The sequence below is a fragment of the Oncorhynchus clarkii genome, chromosome 6 (assembly GCF_045791955.1).
Source record: "Oncorhynchus clarkii lewisi isolate Uvic-CL-2024 chromosome 6, UVic_Ocla_1.0, whole genome shotgun sequence".
Lineage (NCBI taxonomy): Eukaryota > Metazoa > Chordata > Actinopteri > Salmoniformes > Salmonidae > Oncorhynchus > Oncorhynchus clarkii.
Genome location: NC_092152.1, coordinates 42395211 through 42416954, shown reverse-complemented (window position 1 = coordinate 42416954; position 21744 = coordinate 42395211). Strand labels below are relative to the sequence as shown.

Below are 21744 nucleotides of genomic sequence, written 5' to 3'. Positions count from 1 at the left end.
TATGCTATGTTTAGGTGATTGTTGGTTATGCTATGTTTTGGTGATTGTTGGTTATTCTATGGTTTTGGTGATTGTTGGTTGCTATGTTTATGCTATGTTTAGGTGTTTGTTGGTTATGCTATGTTTTGGTGTTTGTTGGTTATGCTATGTTTAGGTGATTGTTGGTTATGCTATGTTTTGGTGATTGTTGGTTATGCTATGTTTTGGTGTTTGTTGGTTATGCTATGTTTAGGTGATTGTTGGTTATGCTATGTTTAGGTGTTTGTTGGTTATGCTATGTTTAGGTGTTTGTTGGTTATGCTATGTTTAGGTGTTTGTTGGTTATGCTATGTTTAGGTGATTGTTGGTTATGCTATGTTTAGGTGATTGTTGGTTATGGTGATTGTTGGTTATGCTATGTTTAGGTGTTTGTTGGTTATGCTATGTTTTGGTGATTGTTGGTTATGCTATGTTTTGGTGATTGTTGGTTATGCTATGTTTTGGTGATTGTTGGTTATGCTATGTTTTGGTGTTTGTTGGTTATGCTATGTTTTGGTGATTGTTGGTTATGCTATGTTTAGGTGTTTGTTGGTTATGCTATGTTTAGGTGTTTGTTGGTTATGCTATGTTTAGGTGTTTGTTGGTTATGCTATGTTTTGGTGTTTGTTGGTTATGCTATGTTTAGGTGATTGTTGGTTATGCTATGTTTTGGTGATTGTTGGTTATGCTATGTTTTGGTGATTGTTGGTTATGCTATGTTTTGGTGATTGTTGGTTATGCTATGTTTAGGTGTTTGTTGGTTATGCTATGTTTAGGTGTTTGTTGGTTATGCTATGTTTAGGTGTTTGTTGGTTATGCTATGTTTAGGTGTTTGTTGGTTATGCTATGTTTAGGTGTTTGTTGGTTATGCTATGTTTTGGTGTTTGTTGGTTATGCTATGTTTTGTTTGTTGGTTATGCTATGTTTAGGTGTTTGTTGGTTATGCTATGTTTTGGTGTTTGTTGGTTATGCTATGTTTTGGTGTTTGTTGGTTATGCTATGTTTAGGTGTTTGTTGGTTATGCTATGTTTTGGTGTTTGTTGGTTATGCTATGTTTTGGTGTTTGTTGGTTATGCTATGTTTTGGTGTTTGTTGGTTATGCTATGTTTTGGTGATTGTTGGTTATGCTATGTTTTGGTGATTGTTGGTTATGCTATGTTTTGGTGTTTGTTGGTTATGCTATGTTTTGGTGATTGTTGGTTATGCTATGTTTTGGTGATTGTTGGTTATGCTATGTTTAGGTGTTTGTTTATGCTATGTTTAGGTGTTTGTTGGTTATGCTATGTTTTGGTGTTTGCTGGTTATTGTTGGTTATGCTATGTTTTGGTGTTTGTTGGTTATGCTATGTTTTGGTGTTTGTTGGTTATGCTATGTTTTGGTGTTTGTTGGTTATGGTGTTTGTTGGTTATGCTATGTTTAGGTGTTTGTTGGTTATGCTATGTTTAGGTGTTTGTTGGTTATGCTATGTTTTGGTGTTTGTTGGTTATGCTATGTTTAGGTGTTTGTTTGTTGGTTATGCTATGTTTTGGTGTTTGTTGGTTATTGTTTTGGTTATGCTATGTTTTGGTGATTGTTGGTTATGCTATGTTTTGGTGATTGTTGGTTATGCTATGTTTTGGTGATTGTTGGTTATGCTATGTTTTGGTGTTTGTTGGTTATGCTATGTTTTGGTGATTGTTGGTTATGCTATGTTTTGGTGTTTGTTGGTTATGCTATGTTTTGGTGTTTGTTGGTTATGCTATGTTTTGGTGTTTGTTGGTTATGCTATGTTTTGGTGTTTGTTGGTTATGCTATGTTTTGGTGTTGGTTATGCTATGTTTTGGTGTTTGTTGGTTATGCTATGTTTTGGTGATTGGTGTTTGTTGGTTATGCTATGTTTTGGTGAGGTGTTTGTTGGTTATGCTATGTTTTGGTGAGGTGTTTGTTGGTTATGCTATGTTTAGGTGTTTGTTGGTTATGCTATGTTTAGGTGTTTGTTGGTTATGCTATGTTTAGGTGTTTGTTGGTTATGCTATGTTTTGCGTTACCTTGTTTCATTTTGGAATTCAAATATATGTACAATCTCTTTACGATGTTGACCTGAAACAAGGAAAATTATATAATAATAATAGTTGAAAAAGATGTATCTAAGAATGGTCCCACCACCAAAAGGACATCCAGCCAACTTGACACAACTGTGGGAAGCATTGGAGTCAACATGGGGCCAGCATCCCTGTGGAACGCTTTCGACACCTTGTAGAGACCATGCCCCGACGAATTGAGGCTGTTCTGAGGGCAAAAGGGGGTGCAACTCAATATTAATGTTTTGTACACTCAGGTTATATCCCGTATAGTGTATTTTAATAGCCCGAGTGCTAGTCTATTTGTGCTATAATGCCAACTCCCTGTCACTGGTTGTTTGGCTTGACAATAACAGCAATGGAGTTGGCAAGAGTACAAACAGATCGCAAACATTTCACTTAAATGTATTCCAATTCCCTGGGCTCCCTGGTTATTCTGTTACCTGCTCAACACGACACAGCTTGTCCACCGTGCCCTGATATCGGTTCATACAGTCTTCAGCCAGGTGGAGGTGGGTAGAGTACTGAAACACAGGGAGGGTTGGATTCATTAGTGTACACAGTAGCAAAATCAATTTGCAGCCCGAAAAAAGGAAACAAGCATTTCTTATTGGACAACGTCAAGGTAGTCCCTCCGCGTTTCAGTCAATTGTCTCCCGTTTGGTGTCACACATTCATAGTCTCAATAGTCCACAGTGAAGGTCTTCTATGTGTTATATTGCATAGCTGCCTGGGGAACCAGTTGTCTGTCTGAGCATGTTGGGTGTATTATTTCTGTGCTGGGATATACATACAGTATCACATGGCTCATCATGCTTACCTTGCTTAGCTCTTTCTGATACTGCGGCATCTTCTTCAGCATCTGAGACAAGTCTTTCATTGTGGTCTGTAGCGAACCCAGAACAGCACATCACTGTTAGACACATACAGCAGTCTATACAGTACAGAGGGTTACGAAGGACACATCGCAGTTCAATAATGCAGTAGGTCGGTAGGACTAATAAAGACTGAGTTGCATGTACCTTCTCTCCTGTGTTCATCTTTTTGGTGGCTGAGAATTCTTTGAGGGAGCGGGTCACAGCCCTGTTTGAATGTGTGAGAGGGATAGATAAAAAAAAAGAGAGATAAATAAAATATCTATACAGGGCAGCAGGGCTTCCGTGCGTCTGTGTGTCCGTGCATGTATGTGTGTGAGAACCACGGGAGCATTCTATTTTTTAGAGACTTACGTGGTGACTTCGGCAATATGCTTGTGTCTGAGACTCATCCACAGGTCATCATCCTCATCCAGCAACACCGCCTTCTCCTTGACCTCCCCCATCCCACTGGTGTCATACCTGACAGACAGAGACAGAGCGAGAGAGCAAGAGACGAAAGCGAGAGCAAGAGAGGAGAGAGAGAGAGAGAGAAACAGGGAACAGAGTCAAACACAGAGAGATGTACAACATAAACGCTCATAACAGCAAAGATTGATATTCCCAAATGTTTACTTAGAACTAAATAGGAAGCTACCGAACAAGATGACAATTCCTATCCAAACAAAACGAGAGATGGACCTATTGCTAGGCTGTGCCAGAGATAGAGATCCTATAACTTAGGGATAGAGATCCTATTGTTAATTCACATAGGGATAGAGATCCTATAATTTGCATAGGAATAGAGATCCTATAATTCGCATAGGAATAGAGATCCTATAATTCACATAAGGATAGACATCCTATAATTCACATAGGGATAGACATCCTATAATTCACATAGGGATATAGATCCTATAATTCACATAGGGATAGAGATCCTATAATTCACATAGGGATAGAGATCCTATATGTTCTCTGTAATTCTGTGGTGCGAGGCCCAGTGTGTTGTGTGCGATGAACCCATTGCTGTGCCAGGCTGTGCCAGCGTGGGAGTGTTTACTTGTAGACGTCGTTCTCGATGCCCAGCAGGTCATAGCCCATGGCTTGGAGGGTGAGTTCATGGAGGATGGGAGAGACTGGGTCAAAGCCTCGGTCCAGAATCAGGAGTTGAGAGCGAGATTTGTCCGGACCCTAGGCAGGGCGGAGAGAAAGAGGGGGCCATATTAGCTGACAGGGACAGAGAGACAAATGGCTGGACAAAGAGTTTTACATTATGATTTGACTGTACTATTGCAGTTTCATAACCTCCAAAACGTCATAACGATCTACAATAGATTCAACTATTTCATTATTGTGAATGATACATTGATTTGACATAACGACATGTTTCACTGTAACCTAAAGGACAAAACACACCGTGCTGGCGAATGGGTAAAAGCAGCGGGTGGCTGACCTATCGTACTTGTTTGATACTGTATTTATATTACAGTAGGTGTACTGTAATATGAAATACAGAATTGTACTCACAACCAAGCTGCCTGTAAGATACTGTCAAATTCACAGAAATCCCTTTACAGTGTGTGTTATATCGGTTAAATCAGTGTGGCTTGTTGGTTGGCTGCTCTCCTGCCTCACCTCTCCCATGGTGGGGTCGTCTGCCTTGTAGCCGTCTAGCTTGTCCTGCAGGAGCTGAGCCAGAGTGGCACAGTCTTTGTACTCCCTGAGTCAAGACAACAGAGTGGGCAACAAACAGGCTCTTAGCTTTCCATCACACGTACAGAAGACTGACTCCTTCTAAGAATCCTCTCAGAGGAGGATGAATAGGCTATGTCCCAATCCACAAGGATGCTATGTTTGGAGGTAGGTAGCTGCCTTGGGATTGATACATAGCCTATATATTCCATTCTGGTCTGTCTGGGACTCAAACGAACCACCAGCCACCACTACAGAAGCCAGTATAGATGAAACAGGAGCAGTAATTGATATTGCTGTAGCTCTCTCGCTCTTTCTTACCCTCTGTATCTGATGCCAGGGTATTCCTTCAGGGTGTTGCAGAGAGTGGCGATCTGCTCAGCACAACGCGCCAACATGTTGTGCTTGATGTCAGCCTTGTAGGGGCTGTAGAAGTCCTGGAAGGCATCTGTTTTGTCCAGGGAAAACACCTAGATGCACACAGAGAAATAATCAAATCAATGAAATGTATTTTATTAGGCTGTTTTTACATCAGCAGTAACAACTTGCTTTACAGTTACCCGTCCTATACACAAAAATGTTGGTCACTTTTGCAAAAATCCTAGGATTTCTAGAAATCCTGGTTGGAATATTCCCGGAATCAGGATAGAATAAGCAAGAAATCTGTGAATTTATGAATTTCCAGTGGAGATGCAGGGCCAGACCTGCAGGTGGCACTGTAGCAGTGTGTGAGACTGTGTGGGTGAGATAATATAATCCTATTTGACTGCATTGATTCCCAAATGACTGACAATACAGTACGGTGTTGTAGGATCAGATGGGACATCTTTCATTAATTCCCCCAGCCTTGAGAAAGGCAGTTAAACCCCAACAACAACTGCTCTTTGGGCTCCGACGATGTGGACGTTAATTAAGGCTCTCTGATTCAGAGAGGTTGAGTTAAATGCGGAAGACACATTTCAGTTGAATCCACTCAGTTGTGCAACTGACTATGAATCCCTTTTCCCCTTCCCATTTCTTTCCTTTATGACTGATTTCTGAAATCAAATCAAGCTTTATTTATACAGCACGTTTCCGACATGGAATGCAACGCAATGTGCTTTACAGGAAGAAAAAAAAAAAAAAACATTTAGAAAATAAAAGCTGAAATATTTACTACACAACAAACATAAGATAAGAACTAAATAATAACACAAACTGAACAACTAAAAAGCACCCTAAAGGAAAAGCAAAGCAAAAAGAGAGGTGTTCAAATCTATTTTAAATATGTCCACAGTTTCGGTTCCCTGGCAGGCTATTCCAGAGGCTGGGGACATAATAACTAAAGGTTGCATCTCCATGCTTCTTGGTCCTAGGCTTTGGGATAGATAAAATGCCAGCGCCAGAAGACCTGAGGGACCTAATGGCTACATAACTTAAAAGCATGTCTGACATGTACTGGGGTGCGCAATCGTGGATTGATTGAAAAACCAATAGAAACATCTTCAAATTCATTCTAAAACTCACAGGCAGCCAGTGCAGAGACCTTAAAACCGGTGTAATGTGTGCTCTCTGGTCTTGGTCAGTACCCGTGCTGCAGCATTCTGTATGTTTTGAAGTTGACCAATGGCTTTCTTGGGTAGACCAGACAGGAGAGCATTACAGTATTCAAGCTTGCTTGTAATAAAAGCATGGATGAGTCTCTCTGTATCAGCCTGAGCGAGATTGATTTGATTTGATTTGAAATGGCCACACCGTGTGTTGAGGAATAATCAGTATTGGTTGGTAACATAGGTAAGATGTTTTATATTCATCATATGTTTGTAAGTTACTTCTCATCAGAATGTTATTTTTGTATAATACTGTGGCGGGGTTGCAGTATCTGTTCTATGTCAAGACTAAGTTGTTTGGGCCGGAGAGAGGGGAGAGGTCAAGCGTGTATCTCTTGGCTCCACAATGTCAGTGTGTCTCTGTGATCTTGTCAAGATAGGATGGATTTGATATATGCCTGTTGATATGGAGGATTGGTTTATGGTTCTGAGTTTGAGAAAATAACATGTTTTAGGAGACAAAGCTGAACGATGAATTATGCCGATGCTGTCTTATCCTGTGTGTGTCTTTGCTATAAAGGAACTAAGTTGAAATGTGGAATGGACTCTCAGAGAATTCATTGATAGACACTGAATTGATCTGAGAGTCACAGGGTTGTGATAGAGCTCATATAATAAAAAATGGACTTTGTGATAACTAACTCTGACGTGTGTGTGGTTTGCTCTCATGATTTGGTAAATAGAGGAAATTTCCACGACACGTGGCAATGTTCCTCAGGGGGTAAAAAGCTATTTTGGTCACATATCCATTTGAAATTTAGTTCAGAATCTAAAATAACACCTAGGTTTAATCTTTGATAAAAATGTGAGGCTAGATTCTATCTCTGTGTTTTGGTTCCAACGATAAGTACCTCGGTCTTGTCTTGATTTAGCCAGAAGAAGTTGTGAACCATACAAGTATTTAAATCACTAATACAGTGTAATAATTTATCTGTGGAACTAAAATCCTCTGGTGACACAGAAATGTAGACTGCTAGGCTTTCTGATAACAGTGCCAAATGCCCCATGACATACAGTAAGTGACAGTTTATTTCCAAACTTAAACTTCCTATTTCTTCTCAGCCATGCCTCCCTTCATCCACTCTACTAAACCAATCATGTGTGTCAGTCAGGCAGCCTCTCCCTTTCCCATGCACCACTGCAACCAGCACCTTCAAACGCTCGAGCCCATCTGTTGACCGTCACATGACAACAATCCCTCTAGTGTGCAAACAACTTCCCGCTGTCACACAACCCTCCTCCGGCTCCCATTGACTCCCTGGCCAGCATTTTGATGCATCCGCCAATGAGGTGAGGGATTAGAGATGGACTGGGAGGGAGGGAGGCCGGGCGACGTGGCATCCCCACACACCCCTCATCTCCTTCTCATCCCCACACCGTCCCCTGTAGGATTAATTCTAGAGGACAACAGAACAGCAGAGGATTGGAAGCACAGCAAAGCCATGGCCTGGCTAAAGCCACTCTGCTCTGGAACATTCCATCAGGAGAAAGAGGAGAGGAGACTGCCCAAGCTCATTCAGCAATCCCTCCCCCACTCTTCCCCTACTCTTCCCAAACTCCTCTCCCTCTCCTACTCTCCACTGGTGTTTCCCACACTGTGTCCCCTCCTGTTCACCCCCCCCCCCCCCCCCTAATCATAATCCTTCCCCTTTCCTCCTCCTCCTCTCTCTCTATGTATCTCTCCCACAGTCTTTCTATCCCTCGCCAGAGACAGAGGGGCAGATAGGCTCTTACCTGTGACTCATAGGGCAGAAAGGCGATGTGGATCTCAGTCAAGGTCTTCATGGCTTTGGAAGCACGGGATTTTGTCAACAGATTGAACAATGTATCTGGGATTGCTGGGAGTTGGGGGGGAGTGAAAAAAAACATGAAATTATTGAAAATTGAAATTTGATGAAATTAAAGGATGAAAATAATAGGGAAATAGAATAGAAATCTATATACTCCTACAAAAAAAAAGGTGCTATCTAGAACCTAAAAGGGGTCTTCGGCTGTCCCCATAGGAGAACCCTTTGAAGAACCCTTGTTGGTTCCAGTTAGAACCGTTTTGGTTCCAAGTAGAATCGTTTTTGGTTCCAAGTAGAAGCCTTTCCACAGAAGGTTCTACATGAAACCCCAAATGGTTCTACCTGGAACCAAAAAGGGGTTTTCCCTGGAACCAAAAAGGGTTCTCCTATGGGGACAGCTGAAGAACCCTTTTGGAAGAGAGAGTGTACTGTGTAAGGTTGACATTGAGTGTTGGTATTGTGGCAAAGAGGAGTTGTCTGCTAGTCTGTTCCCAGTACTCGAGGAGAATCAGATATAAAGGCATCATCAGACTGCTCCAAACTCAAATTCATATACTGTATACAATACGTGATGGTACAAAGTTGTCCCATGTCTCTCCAATATTACTCACTGTCAGTGAAGAAGACGTGAGCTCCTCTGTATCTGGGCGACCGCGGGTCTCTGAAGTCATCTATGAGTGCCTCCACAGTCTGGGTAGGAGAAGGAACATCACAAATCTTACCAAAGAAAGCTAAAGCTTTTTTGTTCCTGCATGTCTCAGATGGTAGAGCATGGCGCTTCCAACGCCAGGGCTGTGGGTTTGATTACACTGGAACCGCCCATAAATAAATGTATGCATGCAGGGTAGCCTAGTGGTTAGAGCGTTGGACTAGTAACCGGAAGGTTGCAAGTTCAAATCCCCGAGCTGACAAGGTACAAATCTGTCGTTCTGCCCCTGAACAGGCAGTTAACCCACTGTCATTAAAAATAAGAATTTGTTCTTAACTGACTTAACTGACTTAAAGGTAAAAAAGGTTAAAAAAAAAAAACGCATTTACTAAACCTAAATGGTTCCAATACCTCATCATTGGGAGTTATTAGGTAGATGGCCTCCATACTGGGGAGAGGCTCTCGCTTCTTGCCAATGTCTTCAACAACTGTACAGGAGAGAAAAGAACAGTCATTCAGTTAGCCTTTGAAGTGATGCTGAACGTTGAGCGTGCATGTGCGTGTGTGATGTTGACGGAGTGGTACTCACTGGTGATGCCATCTGACATGATATCTGTCATCTTACAGCAGGATGACATCATCCTCATGCTTAGCTTGTCTACTACCAGAACCTGTGGGAGGACAGGGACGAGGTTTACAGGGGGTCAAGGGTTGTATCCTAAATGGCACCCTATTCCCTATATAGTGTGCGACTTTTTACTTGGGCTCACAGGGCTCTGGTCAAAAGTAGTGCACTATAAAGGTAATAAGGTGTCATTTGGGCGCAGACAATTACTATCATGTACTATCACATACACAGTCATTCATAACCAAGAATGTCATTGATATAAAAGATTTGGCATGGGTAACCAGATCCTCAAAAAGTTCTACAGCTGCACCATTGAGAGCATCCTGACCGGTGGTATGGCAACTGCTCGGCATCTGACCGTAAAGGCGCTACAGAGGGTAGTGCGTACGGCCCAGTACATCATTGGGACCAAGCTTCCTGCCATCCAGGACCTACATACTAGGCGATTTCAGAGGAAAGCCCCAAGAATTGTCCGACTCCAGTCACCCAAGTCATAGACTGTTCTCTATGCTACCACACTGCAATGGGTACAGGAGCTCTAAGTCTAGGTCCAAGAGGCTTCTAAACAGCTTCTGCCCCTAAGCCATAAGAACACTGAACAATTCATCAAATGGCCACACAGACTATTTACATTGACACAAACCCCCCCATTTGTTTTTACACTGCTGCTACTTGCTGTTTATTATCTATGCATAGTCACTTTAACCCTACATACATGTACAAATTACCTTGACTTACCTGTACCCTCGCACACTGACTCGCTACCGTTACTGTTCTTTTATTGTGTTACTTTTTATTATTTTTTATTTTATTCTGTAAATATTTTCTTAACTCTTTCTTGAACTGAATTGTTAGTTAAGTGCTTGTAAGTACGCATTTCAAAGTAAGGTCTACACCTGTTGTATTCAGTGCATGTGACAACGTTTTATTTTATTTGCCCATACCTTCCATTCGCCCTTCTTGTGCACCTTCTTGATGACATCATTCATAATCTCTGTAAACGGAGGAATAATTGATTAGCACACACTTCAACATGCACAAGCACTGTAGGCTATTGGCCCCTTGTGTCACACCCTGATCCGTTTCACCTGTCTTTGTGCTATTTGCCCCCCTCCAGGTGTCGCCCCTCATTATCCCCAGTGTATTTATACCTGTTTTCTGTTGCCAGTTCGTTTTGTTTCGTCAAGCCTACCAGCGGTTTTTCCCATGCTCCTTTCTGTCTCTAGTTCCTGTTTTCTAGCTTTCCCGGTTTTTGGCCATTCTGCCTGCCCTGATCCTGAGCCTGCCTGCCATTCTGTACCTTTCAGACTCTGCTCTGGACTTCTGACCTCTGCCTGCCCTGATCCTGAGCCTGCCTGCCATTCTGTACCTTTCAGACTCTGCTCTGGACTTCTGACCTCTGCCTGCCCTTAACCTGTCGTTTGCCTGCCGTCCTGTTTTTGTAATAAACGTTTGTTACTTCAAAACTGTCTGCATCTGGGTCTTTTCCTGAGCCTTGACACCTTGTATACAGGTTAGTCTCCCATGGTCATCCTTCCAAATCTCGTCTCGTTGACTCAAACTAATGGAACAACTTGAGCGAAGCCTGGGTATCTAAGCATAATGCTTCAGGTATAAAAGGGCATGTTAGATATTTTGGTCTAGTGAATTGTTAGTTTAGGTGGGTGACAGACGGTGTTAGCAGTGACGAAACACCCACAGTTGGAATTTAATGGGCTCCGGTGAGGGGTCTGAAGTGAGCAGTTATACCAATGTAACACTCATTACATCTGTGAGGAGTCTGGGAACCTGGTGCCCCGTTGGAACCATCTGGGAGACAGTTCATGCATCCCAAATGCCAGTCTGTGGTAATGGAGAGGGGGGAAGGATCAGCATTGAATCTATAGTTTAAAAGCTGGCCCATCTATTTACTGGAATGAGTCAGTGAGAGAGACACACAGCAATCACAAGACCTAATCTCTTCCAATCCTCTTACGCCACGGAACCGCCAGGGTCGCTATTTCTGGGCTCTTTCTGTGCCACCGGATGTGATGTCACAGGGAAACCTGTTGACACACACGCGCATGTTCGATTTGGCTAGTATCCTAAAAAAAACTATATTAAATACATTCATCAGTGTTATTTGATTTTAAATAAGTATACATATTAAATGAGTAGTAGCTACAGTGCCTTCAAAAAAAGTATTCACACCCCTTGACTTTTTCCACATTTTGTTGTGTTATAGCCTGAATTTCAAATGGATTCAATTGAGATTTTGTGGGACTGATCTACACACAATAACCCACAATGTCAAAGTGGAATTTTGATTTCAGAAATGTCTTGAGTTAAGTATTCAAACCCTTTGTTATGGCTAGCCTAAATACTTTCATGAGTAATAATGTGCTCAAAAAGTAACATAATGAATTGCATAATAAGTGTTTAACATGTTTTATGATTACCCCATATCTGTACCCCACACAAACAATTGTCTGTATCAACCACAAAGACCAGGCAGGTTTTCCAATGCCTCGCAAAGAAGGGTACCTATTATTAGATGGGTACAAATAAAAAAAAGCAGACACTGAATATCCCTTTGAGCACGGTGAAGTTATTAATGACACTTTTGGTGGTGAATCAATACACCCAGTCACTACAAAGATACAGGTGTATCTTGCCTTAATTACAGAGTGAAAAGAAGGAAATCTGTACAGAATAAAAATATTTCAAAACATGCATCCTGTTTATAATGAGGCACTAAAGTAATTCTGCAAAAAATGTGGCAAAGAAATTTACTTCTTGTCCTGAATACAAAGCATTATGTTTGGGGCAAATCTAACACAACACATCACTGAGTACCAATCTTCATATTTTCAAGCATGGTGGTGGTTGCATCATGTTATGGGTATGCTCATCAACGGCAAGGACTAGGGAGTTTTTTTGGTAGGATAAAAATAAAAACGGAATAGAGCTAAGCACAGGCAAAATTCAAGATTAAAAACCCTGTTCAGTCTGCTTTCCAACAGACACTGGGAGACAAATTCATCATTCAGCAGGACAATAATCTAAACTCAAGCCCAAATATATACTGGAGTTTCTTACTAAGACGACATTGAATGTTCCTGAGTGGCCTTGTTTTAGTGTTGACTTATATCTGCTTGAAAATCTAAGGCAAGACTTTAAAATGGCTGTCTAGCAATGGTCAACAACGAACTTGACAGAGCTTGAAGAGTTAAAAAGAATAAATGGGCAAATATTGTACAATCCAGGTGTGCAAATCTCTTAGAGATTTACCCAAAAAGACTCACAGCTGTGAACGTTGCCAAAGGTGATTCTAATACAGTATGTATTGACTCAGGGGGTTGAATACTTATCTAATCAAGATATATTATGGTTATTTTTAAATTGAATTTTCTTCCACTTTGACATTAGAGTATTTTGTGTTGAAAAAAAAAAGAGAATTCAATCGATTTTAATCCAAATTTGTACCACAACAAAATGTGGGAAAAGTCAAGGGGTGTGAATACTTTCTGAAGGCTCTGTATATCCTTCATCCCCAGCTTAAAATGATTGTTACATAGAGCATGGATCCTAAAAGCCAGTGGCAGAAGTAGTTGGCTGTTGTGTCAGGATACACTATTTAAAAAATTGTTCCAAAAGGGCTCTTCCGCTGTCCCCATAGGAGAACCCTTTTTGGTTCCAGGTAAAACCTTTTTGGTTCCAGGTAGAACCTTCTGTGAAAATGGTTCCACATGGAACCCAAAAACGGTTCTACTTGGAACAAAAATGTTTCAACATGGAACCAAAAATAGTTATTCAAAGGGTGTAGCATAGCATGGCTCTCTGTTTTCTAAATTAATCTTAACATGCATTACCTCCATTGAAAGACAAAACAAGACAATGTCACAAATATATAACAATCAATCAACTCAATCATTGTTAACATTTCAGAAATCAAGAACAAAAATGTGCCTATATGCTTCATTCAAACACTGTTGTTGTTTTGAATATGGGTCGGGTGGGTTGAAAACTGAGGTGACATGTCTGTCTATCAGTGAATGAGTTCTGTATCCAATTACCCAACTGGATTAGTTAGGGGAAATTTCCCCAATGCCCCATGAAAGAGTCAGTCAGCATCAACAAACGAAGAAGCTGCTTTGGGATGGGAGATAATGTCTGTATCTTAAATGCCGCCCTATTCCCTATATAGTGCACTACCTTCGACCAAGGCCAATAAGGCTCTGGTCAACATTTGTTAACTATATAGGGAATAGGGTGCCATTTGGGACGCACCACTAAACTCCTCCTGTTTGTCTGAGCCGGACAGCCACAACTATAGTGCCTCAGAAGGTAAACAGAAGAGCCCACCCACTGGGCCAAAACTGGTTGAATCAACGTTGTTTCAATGTAATTTGCCAATGTATTGTGACGCGGAATCTACGTAGAAAATACATTGGATTTGAAAAAAGTAATCAACATAAACATGTTTTTTGGAGAGTTCAATTTCAACCAGGATTATTATGTCATCGTGGTAACCAAATTTCAACAGACAAACCTTGTATACAATATGTTGAATTTGTACCTTTAAAACAACATCAGATCTTCAAAGTTATATCCACTATCAGAAATAAACAATAGGCTGTGCAACATAATTGGTCTATCCACAGCTACACTTTGGTCTCCCATCTATGGTTTTAAACAAGACCTGCTTAGCTATGATATTTGTAACTGACTATTACCAGTGTGCTATTGTGAGAGTTAAATAATATAACTAAATCAAATCAAACTTTATTTAAAGTGCATTTAAAGTTTGATTTGATTTAGTCCTACTCTTTCATTTAGACTTTTTGGGGTGAGAAGGAGATGTGAAACTAACATATCAATTATTAACTAACCCACTGGGCACAAACTGGTTGAATCAACATTGCTTAAATGTAACTAGTCAACGTATTATGACGTGGAATTTACAATTTGTCACTGACTATTATCAATGTGCCATTGTGAGAATGATTGCTGAGAGATCTCCACTTGAAAACTAAGATTCACTGTTACTATCGAGGTAGATTTAAAAGAGCAAATTAAATGGGACCATACTTTATCACTCATATCTCATCCATTATGCTATTTAGGCCTATATAGCAATTGCAAAGACATCAACGGCTATTGTTTCAATTCAACCCAAAATTCAACTAAACATAGACAATACAATAGGCCTAGGGCTTCAAGCTGTGAATGCAATGATATTTAGTGATATTGAATTGTGTTCGGTTGTCAAGGCAACCAAATATCAACTTTTAAAGCAGATGTATCTTCTGCTTGGATAGTTCCATCTGTTCCATTGACTTATTCTGGCTTTAATTCCAGTTTGTTGCAGCAATAATCGGCGCAGAATTTCAAAAGGCATTGATCACTTGCACCATGTACTTTTAAAGGGGCAATCAGCAGTTGCTACAAACATTTTTGGATCGACAAATAAATGATAAATACCTATTGATTCTTGAAGAATATAACTTATAAATGCCTCATGAGTCTAGCTCAACTGTTGTACCCCATCAGGAACCAAACTGTAAGTGTCACGCCCTGACCATAGTTTACTTTGTATTTTCTATGTTTTGATTGGTCAGGGTGTGATCTGAGTGGGTATTCTATGTTTCATGTCTTGTTTGTCTATTTCTATGTTCAGCCTGATATGGTTCTCAGTCAGAGGCAGGTGTTCGTCATTGTCTCTGATTGGGAACCATATTTAGGTAGCCTGGGTTTCACTGTGTGTTTGTGGGTGATTGTTCCTGTCTATGTGTTTTTCACCAGATAGGCTGTTTTAGGTTTTCGTTACGTTATTCACGTTCTTTATTTTGTAGTGTTTGTATTGATTCGTGTTTTACGTTTGTTCATTAAAACATGGATCGCAATCTACACGCTGCATTTTGGTCCGACTCTCCTTCTCATATAGAAAACCGTTACAGAATCACCCACCACCAACGGACCAAGCAGCGTGTCAACAGGCAGGAGCAGCGCGAGGAGAAGCGCAATAAGGATTTCTGGACATGGGAGGAAATCCTCGACGGGAGAGGACCCTGGGCTAAACCAGGGGAGTGTAGCCGCACTAAGGTGCAGCGGGAGAAGAAACAACAGGAACAGCCCAAGGAGGAGTACAGTATGGAGTATACTACTTGGGAGGAGATCGACAGGTGGGCGGCCGACCCAGGGAGAGTGCCGGAGCCCGCCTGGGATTCGCTGGAGCAGTGCGAGGAAGGTTACCGTAGAATGGAGGCGGTGAAAGCAGAGAGGCGCTGGTATGAGAAGGCAGCACGGCGACGCGGATGGAAGCCTGAGAGGCAGCCCCAAAAATTTCTTGGGGGGGGGCTAACAGGGAGTATGGCTATGCCAGGTAGGAGACCTGAGCAGACTCCCTGTGCTTACCGGGGGGCTAGAGAGACCGGACAGGCACCGTGTTATGCAGTGGTGCGCACGGTGTCTCCAGTGCGGGTGCATAGCCCGGTGCGGTATATTCCAGCTCCGCGTGTCTGCCGGGCTAGATTGAGCGTCGAGCCTAATGCCATGAAGCCGGCTCTACGCAGCTGGTCCCCAGTGCGTCTCCTTGGGCCGGCTTACATGGCACCAGCCTTGCGCTCGGTGTCTCCGGTTCGCCTGCATAGCCCAGTGCGGGCTATTCCACCTCGCCGCACTGGCAGGGCGACCGTGAGCATTCAACCAGGTAAGGTTGGGCAGGCTCGGTGCTCAAGAGCTCCAGTGCGCCTGCACGGTCCGGTTTTTCCAGTACCACCTCCACACCCCAGCCCTCCGGTAGCAGCTCCCCGCACCAGGCTTCCTGTGCGTGTCCTTGGCCCAGTACCACCAGTGCCAGTACCACGCATCAGGCCTACAGTGCGCCTCGCCTGTCCAGCGCTGTCGGAGCCCTCCTCCTCTCCAGCGCTGTCGGAGTCTCCCGCCTGTTTAGCGCTGTCAGAGCTTTCCGCCTCTACAGCGCTGCCGGAGTCTTCCGCCTGTTCAGAACTGCCAGTTAGCATAGAGCTGCCAGTTAGCATAGAGCTGCCAGTTAGCATAGAGCTGCCAGTTAGCATAGAGCTGCCAGTTAGCATAGAGCTGCCAGTTAGCATAGAGCTGCCAGTTAGCAAGGAGCTGCCAGTCTGCAAGGAGCTGCCAGTCTGCATGGAGCTGCCAGTCTGCATGGAGCTGCCAGTCTGCAAGGAGCCGCCAGAGCTGCCTGTCTGCAGGATGCCGCCAAAGCTGCCAGTCTGCAAGGAGCCGCCAGAGCTGCCAGTTAGCATGGAGCCGCCAGAGCTGCCAGTTAGCATGGAGCAGCCAGGGCCGCCAGTCAGCATGGAGCAGCCAGGGCCGCCAGTCAGCATGGAGCAGCCAGGGCCGCCAGTCAGCATGGAGCAGCCAGTCAGCATGGAGCAGCCAGTCAGCATGGAGCAGCCAGTCAGCATGGAGCAGCCAGAGCAGCCAGTCAGCATGGAGCAGCCAGAGCAGCCAGTCAGCATGGAGCAGCCAGAGCAGCCAGTCAGCATGGAGCAGCCAGAGCTGCCAGTCAGCATGGAGCAGCCAGTCAGCATGGAGCAGCCAGAGCTGCCAGTCAGCATGGAGCAGCCAGTCAGCATGGAGCAGACAGAGCTGCCAGTCGACCAGACTCTTCCAGATCTGCCAGTCGTCCAGACTCTTCCAGATCTGCCAGTCGTCCAGACTCTTCCAGATCTGCCAGTCGTCCAGACTCTTCCAGATCTGCCAGTCGTCCAGACTCTTCCAGATCTGCCAGTCGTCCAGACTCTTCCAGATCTGCCAGTCGTCCAGACTCTTCCAGATCTGCCAGTCGTCCAGACTCTTCCAGATCTGCCAGTCGACCAGACTCTTCCAGATCTGCCAGTCGACCAGACTCTTCCAGATCTGCCAGTCGACCAGACTCTTCCAGATCTGCCAGTCGACCAGACTCTTCCAGATCTGCCAGTCGACCAGACTCTTCCAGATCTGCCAGTCGACCAGACTCTCTCAGATCTGCCAGTCGTCCAGACTCTCCCAGATCTGCCAGTCGTCCAGACTCTCCCAGATCCGCCAGTCGACCAGATTCTCCCAGATCCGCCAGTCGACCAGATTCTCCCAGATCCGCCAGTCGACCAGATTCTCCCAGATCCGCCAGTCGACCAGATTCTCCCAGATCCGCCAGTCGACCAGATTCTCCCAGATCCGCCAGTCGACCAGATTCTCCCAGATCCGCCAGTCGACCAGATTCTCCCAGATCCGCCAGTCGACCAGATTCTCCCAGATCCGCCAGTCGACCAGATTCTCCCAGATCCGCCAGTCGACCAGATTCTCCCAGATCCGCCAGTCGACCAGATTCTCCCAGATCCGCCAGTCGACCAGATTCTCCCAGATCCGCCAGTCGACCAGATTCTCCCAGATCTGCTAGTCGACCAGGATCTGCTGAAACCGCCAGCCAGCCAGGTTCTGGTAGTTTCTACTACCTGCCTGGGCTTCCTCTCAGTGCTGAGCTTCTTCTCAGTGCTGAGCTTCCTCTCAGTGCTGAGCTACCTATCTGTCCCGAGTTACCTCTGTCCCGAGCTGTCCCTCTGTCCCATGTTATCATTGTGGTGGGTAACCTATTTAGGGACGTTTAGGAGGGGGATTAAAACTGTCATGGAGTGGGGTCCACGTCCAGCGCCAGAGCCGCCACCGCGGACAGATGCCCACCCAGACCCTCCCCTATAGGTTCAGGTTTTGCGGCCGGAGTCCGCACCTTGGGGGGGGGGTACTGTCACGCCCTGACCATAGTTTACTTTGTATTTTCTATGTTTTGATTGGTCAGGGTGTGATCTGAGTGGGTATTCTATGTTTCATGTCTTGTTTGTCTATTTCTATGTTCAGCCTGATATGGTTCTCAGTCAGAGGCAGGTGTTCGTCATTGTCTCTGATTGGGAACCATATTTAGGTAGCCTGGGTTTCACTGTGTGTTTGTGGGTGATTGTTCCTGTCTATGTGTTTTTCACCAGATAGGCTGTTTTAGGTTTTCGTTACGTTATTCACGTTCTTTATTTTGTAGTGTTTGTATTGATTCGTGTTTTACGTTTGTTCATTAAAACATGGATCGCAATCTACACGCTGCATTTTGGTCCGACTCTCCTTCTCATATAGAAAACCGTTACAGTAAGCTTGTTTTACTCCGATGTTTGTAAACAAAGTAAATGTAAACAAACACCACATAGCCTCAAAGCATGGTTTAAACTATAGTTTTAATATCATGGATGGTCAGTCCTTTTCCGTCGCTCTGTCTATGAATGTACGAGTGGTTAAATTTCTCCAACCCCCATTCCTCAGCTTTTTACCAAAACAGGGGTGGGGTCAGTGATAGATATTTGGTTGACAACTAATCCAAAAATCTGACATTGTTTTTCCATTGGAGTTTGGTTGTGCTTTTAGATGGTTGAAAGCAGTGATAACACATTGGAAATTCAATTAACTTTTCTCTGTCTTTTTGAGTTGGTGATTTCCATCCATTTCAAATGTATTATACAGTATTTGTCATACCTATAGATATTTATGTCTGTATGACAATAAAAGCCTTCAGGATTAAGAGCAATTCAACCCAGAAAATGTAAGGGACAGACTCAACAAACTGTGAACACCAACAGTACTCCTTGTGAACACAGTACTACAATGTGTGATTTTCAGGAAGTCCAGCATAGCTAGCAGTTGGTGATGCTGAATGTTACTGGTGGCTGGGTGGAGTAGCACCATCCTGTCTCACCTCAATCAAATACAAGTGGGTATCTGAGGAGCAGGGTTGGGGAGTAACGGATTACATGTACAAAAAACGGTAACTGTAATCCTTTACGTTACCAGTAAAATAATATTGTAATCAGATTACAGATACTTTTGAAAAACTAGGTGAATACTTTAAATTCAGAAAGGATGTTTTAAAAAAATATATTGTGACACTTCTCTGTTTTCTCGATGACATTCAAATCTGCATTTAAAAAAGGCTCAGGTTTAAGGTGGTTCCACCTGAGCGAGTCTGACCACAAGTCAGAGACCATTATGATGACACACCGAATGTGTTTGATTGATCATGGGAAAAGAGCAGGAATAGGCTTTTGTAGGCTACAGTCCAAGCTATGTCTTCCAATGGTGTGACTGCTGTTGGCACCCAAAGATTATCCAACTTGAATAAACACTTGGAGGTAAGGATGACAGCAGTGGTTTAGTCTACGGCGATACGGATATCACTTATTATTGATATCTACATAGCGCATTGATGTGAATCACACTGCTGCTCTCTCATTTTGCTATTTGCGCCTTACGGATTGTGGTTGTTGTGGATGGCTGTTCACAAATCTAAATGTGTATTTGAACCCAATAATGGTTGAACTCAAATAGTTTAAGCTGCCTATTAATCATTGTTTTTGAAACCAGTCGACAGCCAGTGAAAAATGCGCTCTTGCAACATCTGCGTAGTACATATCCCTGCTTTAGGAATAAAAGAGGGGCTTTTAATTGCTCAGTCTAATTCATGCTGATAAAATACATACATCCATAGGCCTAATGGACACATGCTCAAACTCGCACACCTTCGATAGATTTAAAGGGGCAATCTGTAGTTGCAACATTCATTTTTGGACTTGTAAAGATATAATGTAATCGTATTATTATATGTAGTAGAAAGCGATGGGTAGAAGAAGTCTACATAACCAACCCATTAAGTAAAATTTAACATCCATATATGGCCAGCTATGTAAACGTTAACATTGAACCACATCTATTGCAGGATAAATCAATTGGTAACATACATGTTTGTATTCTTCTAATGCCACTTAAGGGGAATGTAATCTAAAAGTAACTGAATGTAATCAGATCATGTTACTGAGTTTGGATAATCCAAAAGTTACGTTACTGATTACAATTTTAGGCAGGTAAGTATTAACTGTAATGGATTACATTTAGAAAGTAACCTACCCAAGTGACCTACCAAACCCCGCTGAGGAGGTATTAAATAGCGGATACCCACGCAATAACAACACACGTTAACCCCAATATCTCTATTCCACCGTCTACCATACCATAAATAAATAAAAGACTGCCAGCCAAATATTTAACATAATTAAGACTGAAGTTGCATTGTGGAATTATTGTTTTCACTTTTTCATGCATGGATAAAGTCTTGCTTTTTATGTGCATAGTGGGGAAACTAGGTTATATGCCCGTTCTTTAATTAATTGCCTTCAACACAGCAGATTTATTTTAAAAGCCACAATACAAAGTAATAGGCCTACACTAGTAGAGGCTGCTGAGGGGAGAACGGCTCATAATAATGGCTGGAACGGAGAAAACTGAATGGCATCAAACACATGGAAACCATGTGTTTGATCCCACTCCAGTATTTCTGCCCCAGGCATTACAATGAGCCTGTCCTCCCCAATTAAAGTGCCACCTGTGGCCTACACGTTTTCATCCACAAAAGAAGAGATTTTCCCCTTTCGTGGTGGCTTTAGGTAACTGAGTGTGGAGCTGTATTGTGGTGGATCCATGCAGCAAGGAGCACTATGACAGTGGAAGAGCTTAATCCGTATGGATTTAGCGCATGTGGATTTACCCGAAACGACAATTTCATAGTGCAACTCACTACAAAACAAATGCCAGTATTGTACAGTGCACATAATTAAAACCCAATATTAAAAGACCAACATTTTTCAATATCTAATGATGCAGAGATATAGGATAATTGAGAGTGCGGTAGTGCGCCTTTACGCACTTTGAGCAGTCCTATCGAACACGAGACGCACTAGATTTTACTTTCAATAGGTCTACTTCTGGACCAGTTTTTGGCCCAAAAAAGTATTTAAATTGTGATTGAAATACAAATTGAGATCTAAATAAAATAGTAATTCAAACCAACTAAATAGCCCAAATTAATAGAATGTCCAAAATAAAGCAAAAAATAAAATATCCTAGGCCAACACACAGTACCTGAAAAAATACAAAATAACCATAGCGCATAGACCTACATAAGAAATGATTAAACAAAAATACATATTCTTACTTTCTCCCACAATGGCTTTTAGTCCGAGTGGTGCCATGGTAATGATGTCTCTGTCGTGGCCGTGTCTCCGCCTCCCCTTTTCTTTCCCTCTCTACTCTACCCAACCACCGCTAATACTGTGTAGGCCGCGGGACAACATCCAAAGGGATTGCTTCGAAAATAATCCCTTCCACGCTTCCACAAACATGCCGATTTCAACTGTCTGTCATACAATGCCACGGACAACCTACTTCAACTTTTAATAGACATCCACATAGCCTATCTAGCTGTTTGCAGTGGTATTATTTATCAAGTGAAATAAAGTTATTGTATTTATGAACTATTTTAATAGGTTAGAATAAATAGCAGTTATGGGCCTAGTAATTTGTATACAACAAGTAGGATATTGTACAACCCTAATTGAAAAAAGGCATGATCAGACTATTGAATTCGTATTTTA

The 21744-nt window shown here is 42.8% G+C and overlaps 1 protein-coding gene across 2 annotated transcripts in view; it reads right to left on the bottom strand.

The window, feature by feature from the left end:
- Nucleotides 1–21403, bottom strand: part of LOC139411174 (syntaxin-binding protein 1-like) — a 48784-nt gene extending 27381 nt beyond the window's left edge. For both annotated transcript variants that reach the window (XM_071157087.1, XM_071157088.1), the window contains exons 1-13: nucleotides 21306–21403; nucleotides 10225–10274; nucleotides 9242–9323; nucleotides 9064–9140; nucleotides 8615–8693; nucleotides 7951–8054; nucleotides 4949–5097; nucleotides 4571–4655; nucleotides 3996–4126; nucleotides 3308–3415; nucleotides 3101–3161; nucleotides 2899–2964; nucleotides 2522–2602 (exon numbers count right to left, since the gene is read on the bottom strand). In XM_071157087.1, the coding sequence (XP_071013188.1) occupies nucleotides 2522–2602; nucleotides 2899–2964; nucleotides 3101–3161; nucleotides 3308–3415; nucleotides 3996–4126; nucleotides 4571–4655; nucleotides 4949–5097; nucleotides 7951–8054; nucleotides 8615–8693; nucleotides 9064–9140; nucleotides 9242–9323; nucleotides 10225–10274; nucleotides 21306–21342 (1110 nt within the window). In that variant the 5' untranslated portion in view covers nucleotides 21343–21403. The remainder of the gene's footprint in view (nucleotides 1–2521; nucleotides 2603–2898; nucleotides 2965–3100; nucleotides 3162–3307; nucleotides 3416–3995; nucleotides 4127–4570; nucleotides 4656–4948; nucleotides 5098–7950; nucleotides 8055–8614; nucleotides 8694–9063; nucleotides 9141–9241; nucleotides 9324–10224; nucleotides 10275–21305) is intronic.
- Nucleotides 21404–21744: the final 341 nt, after the last annotated feature.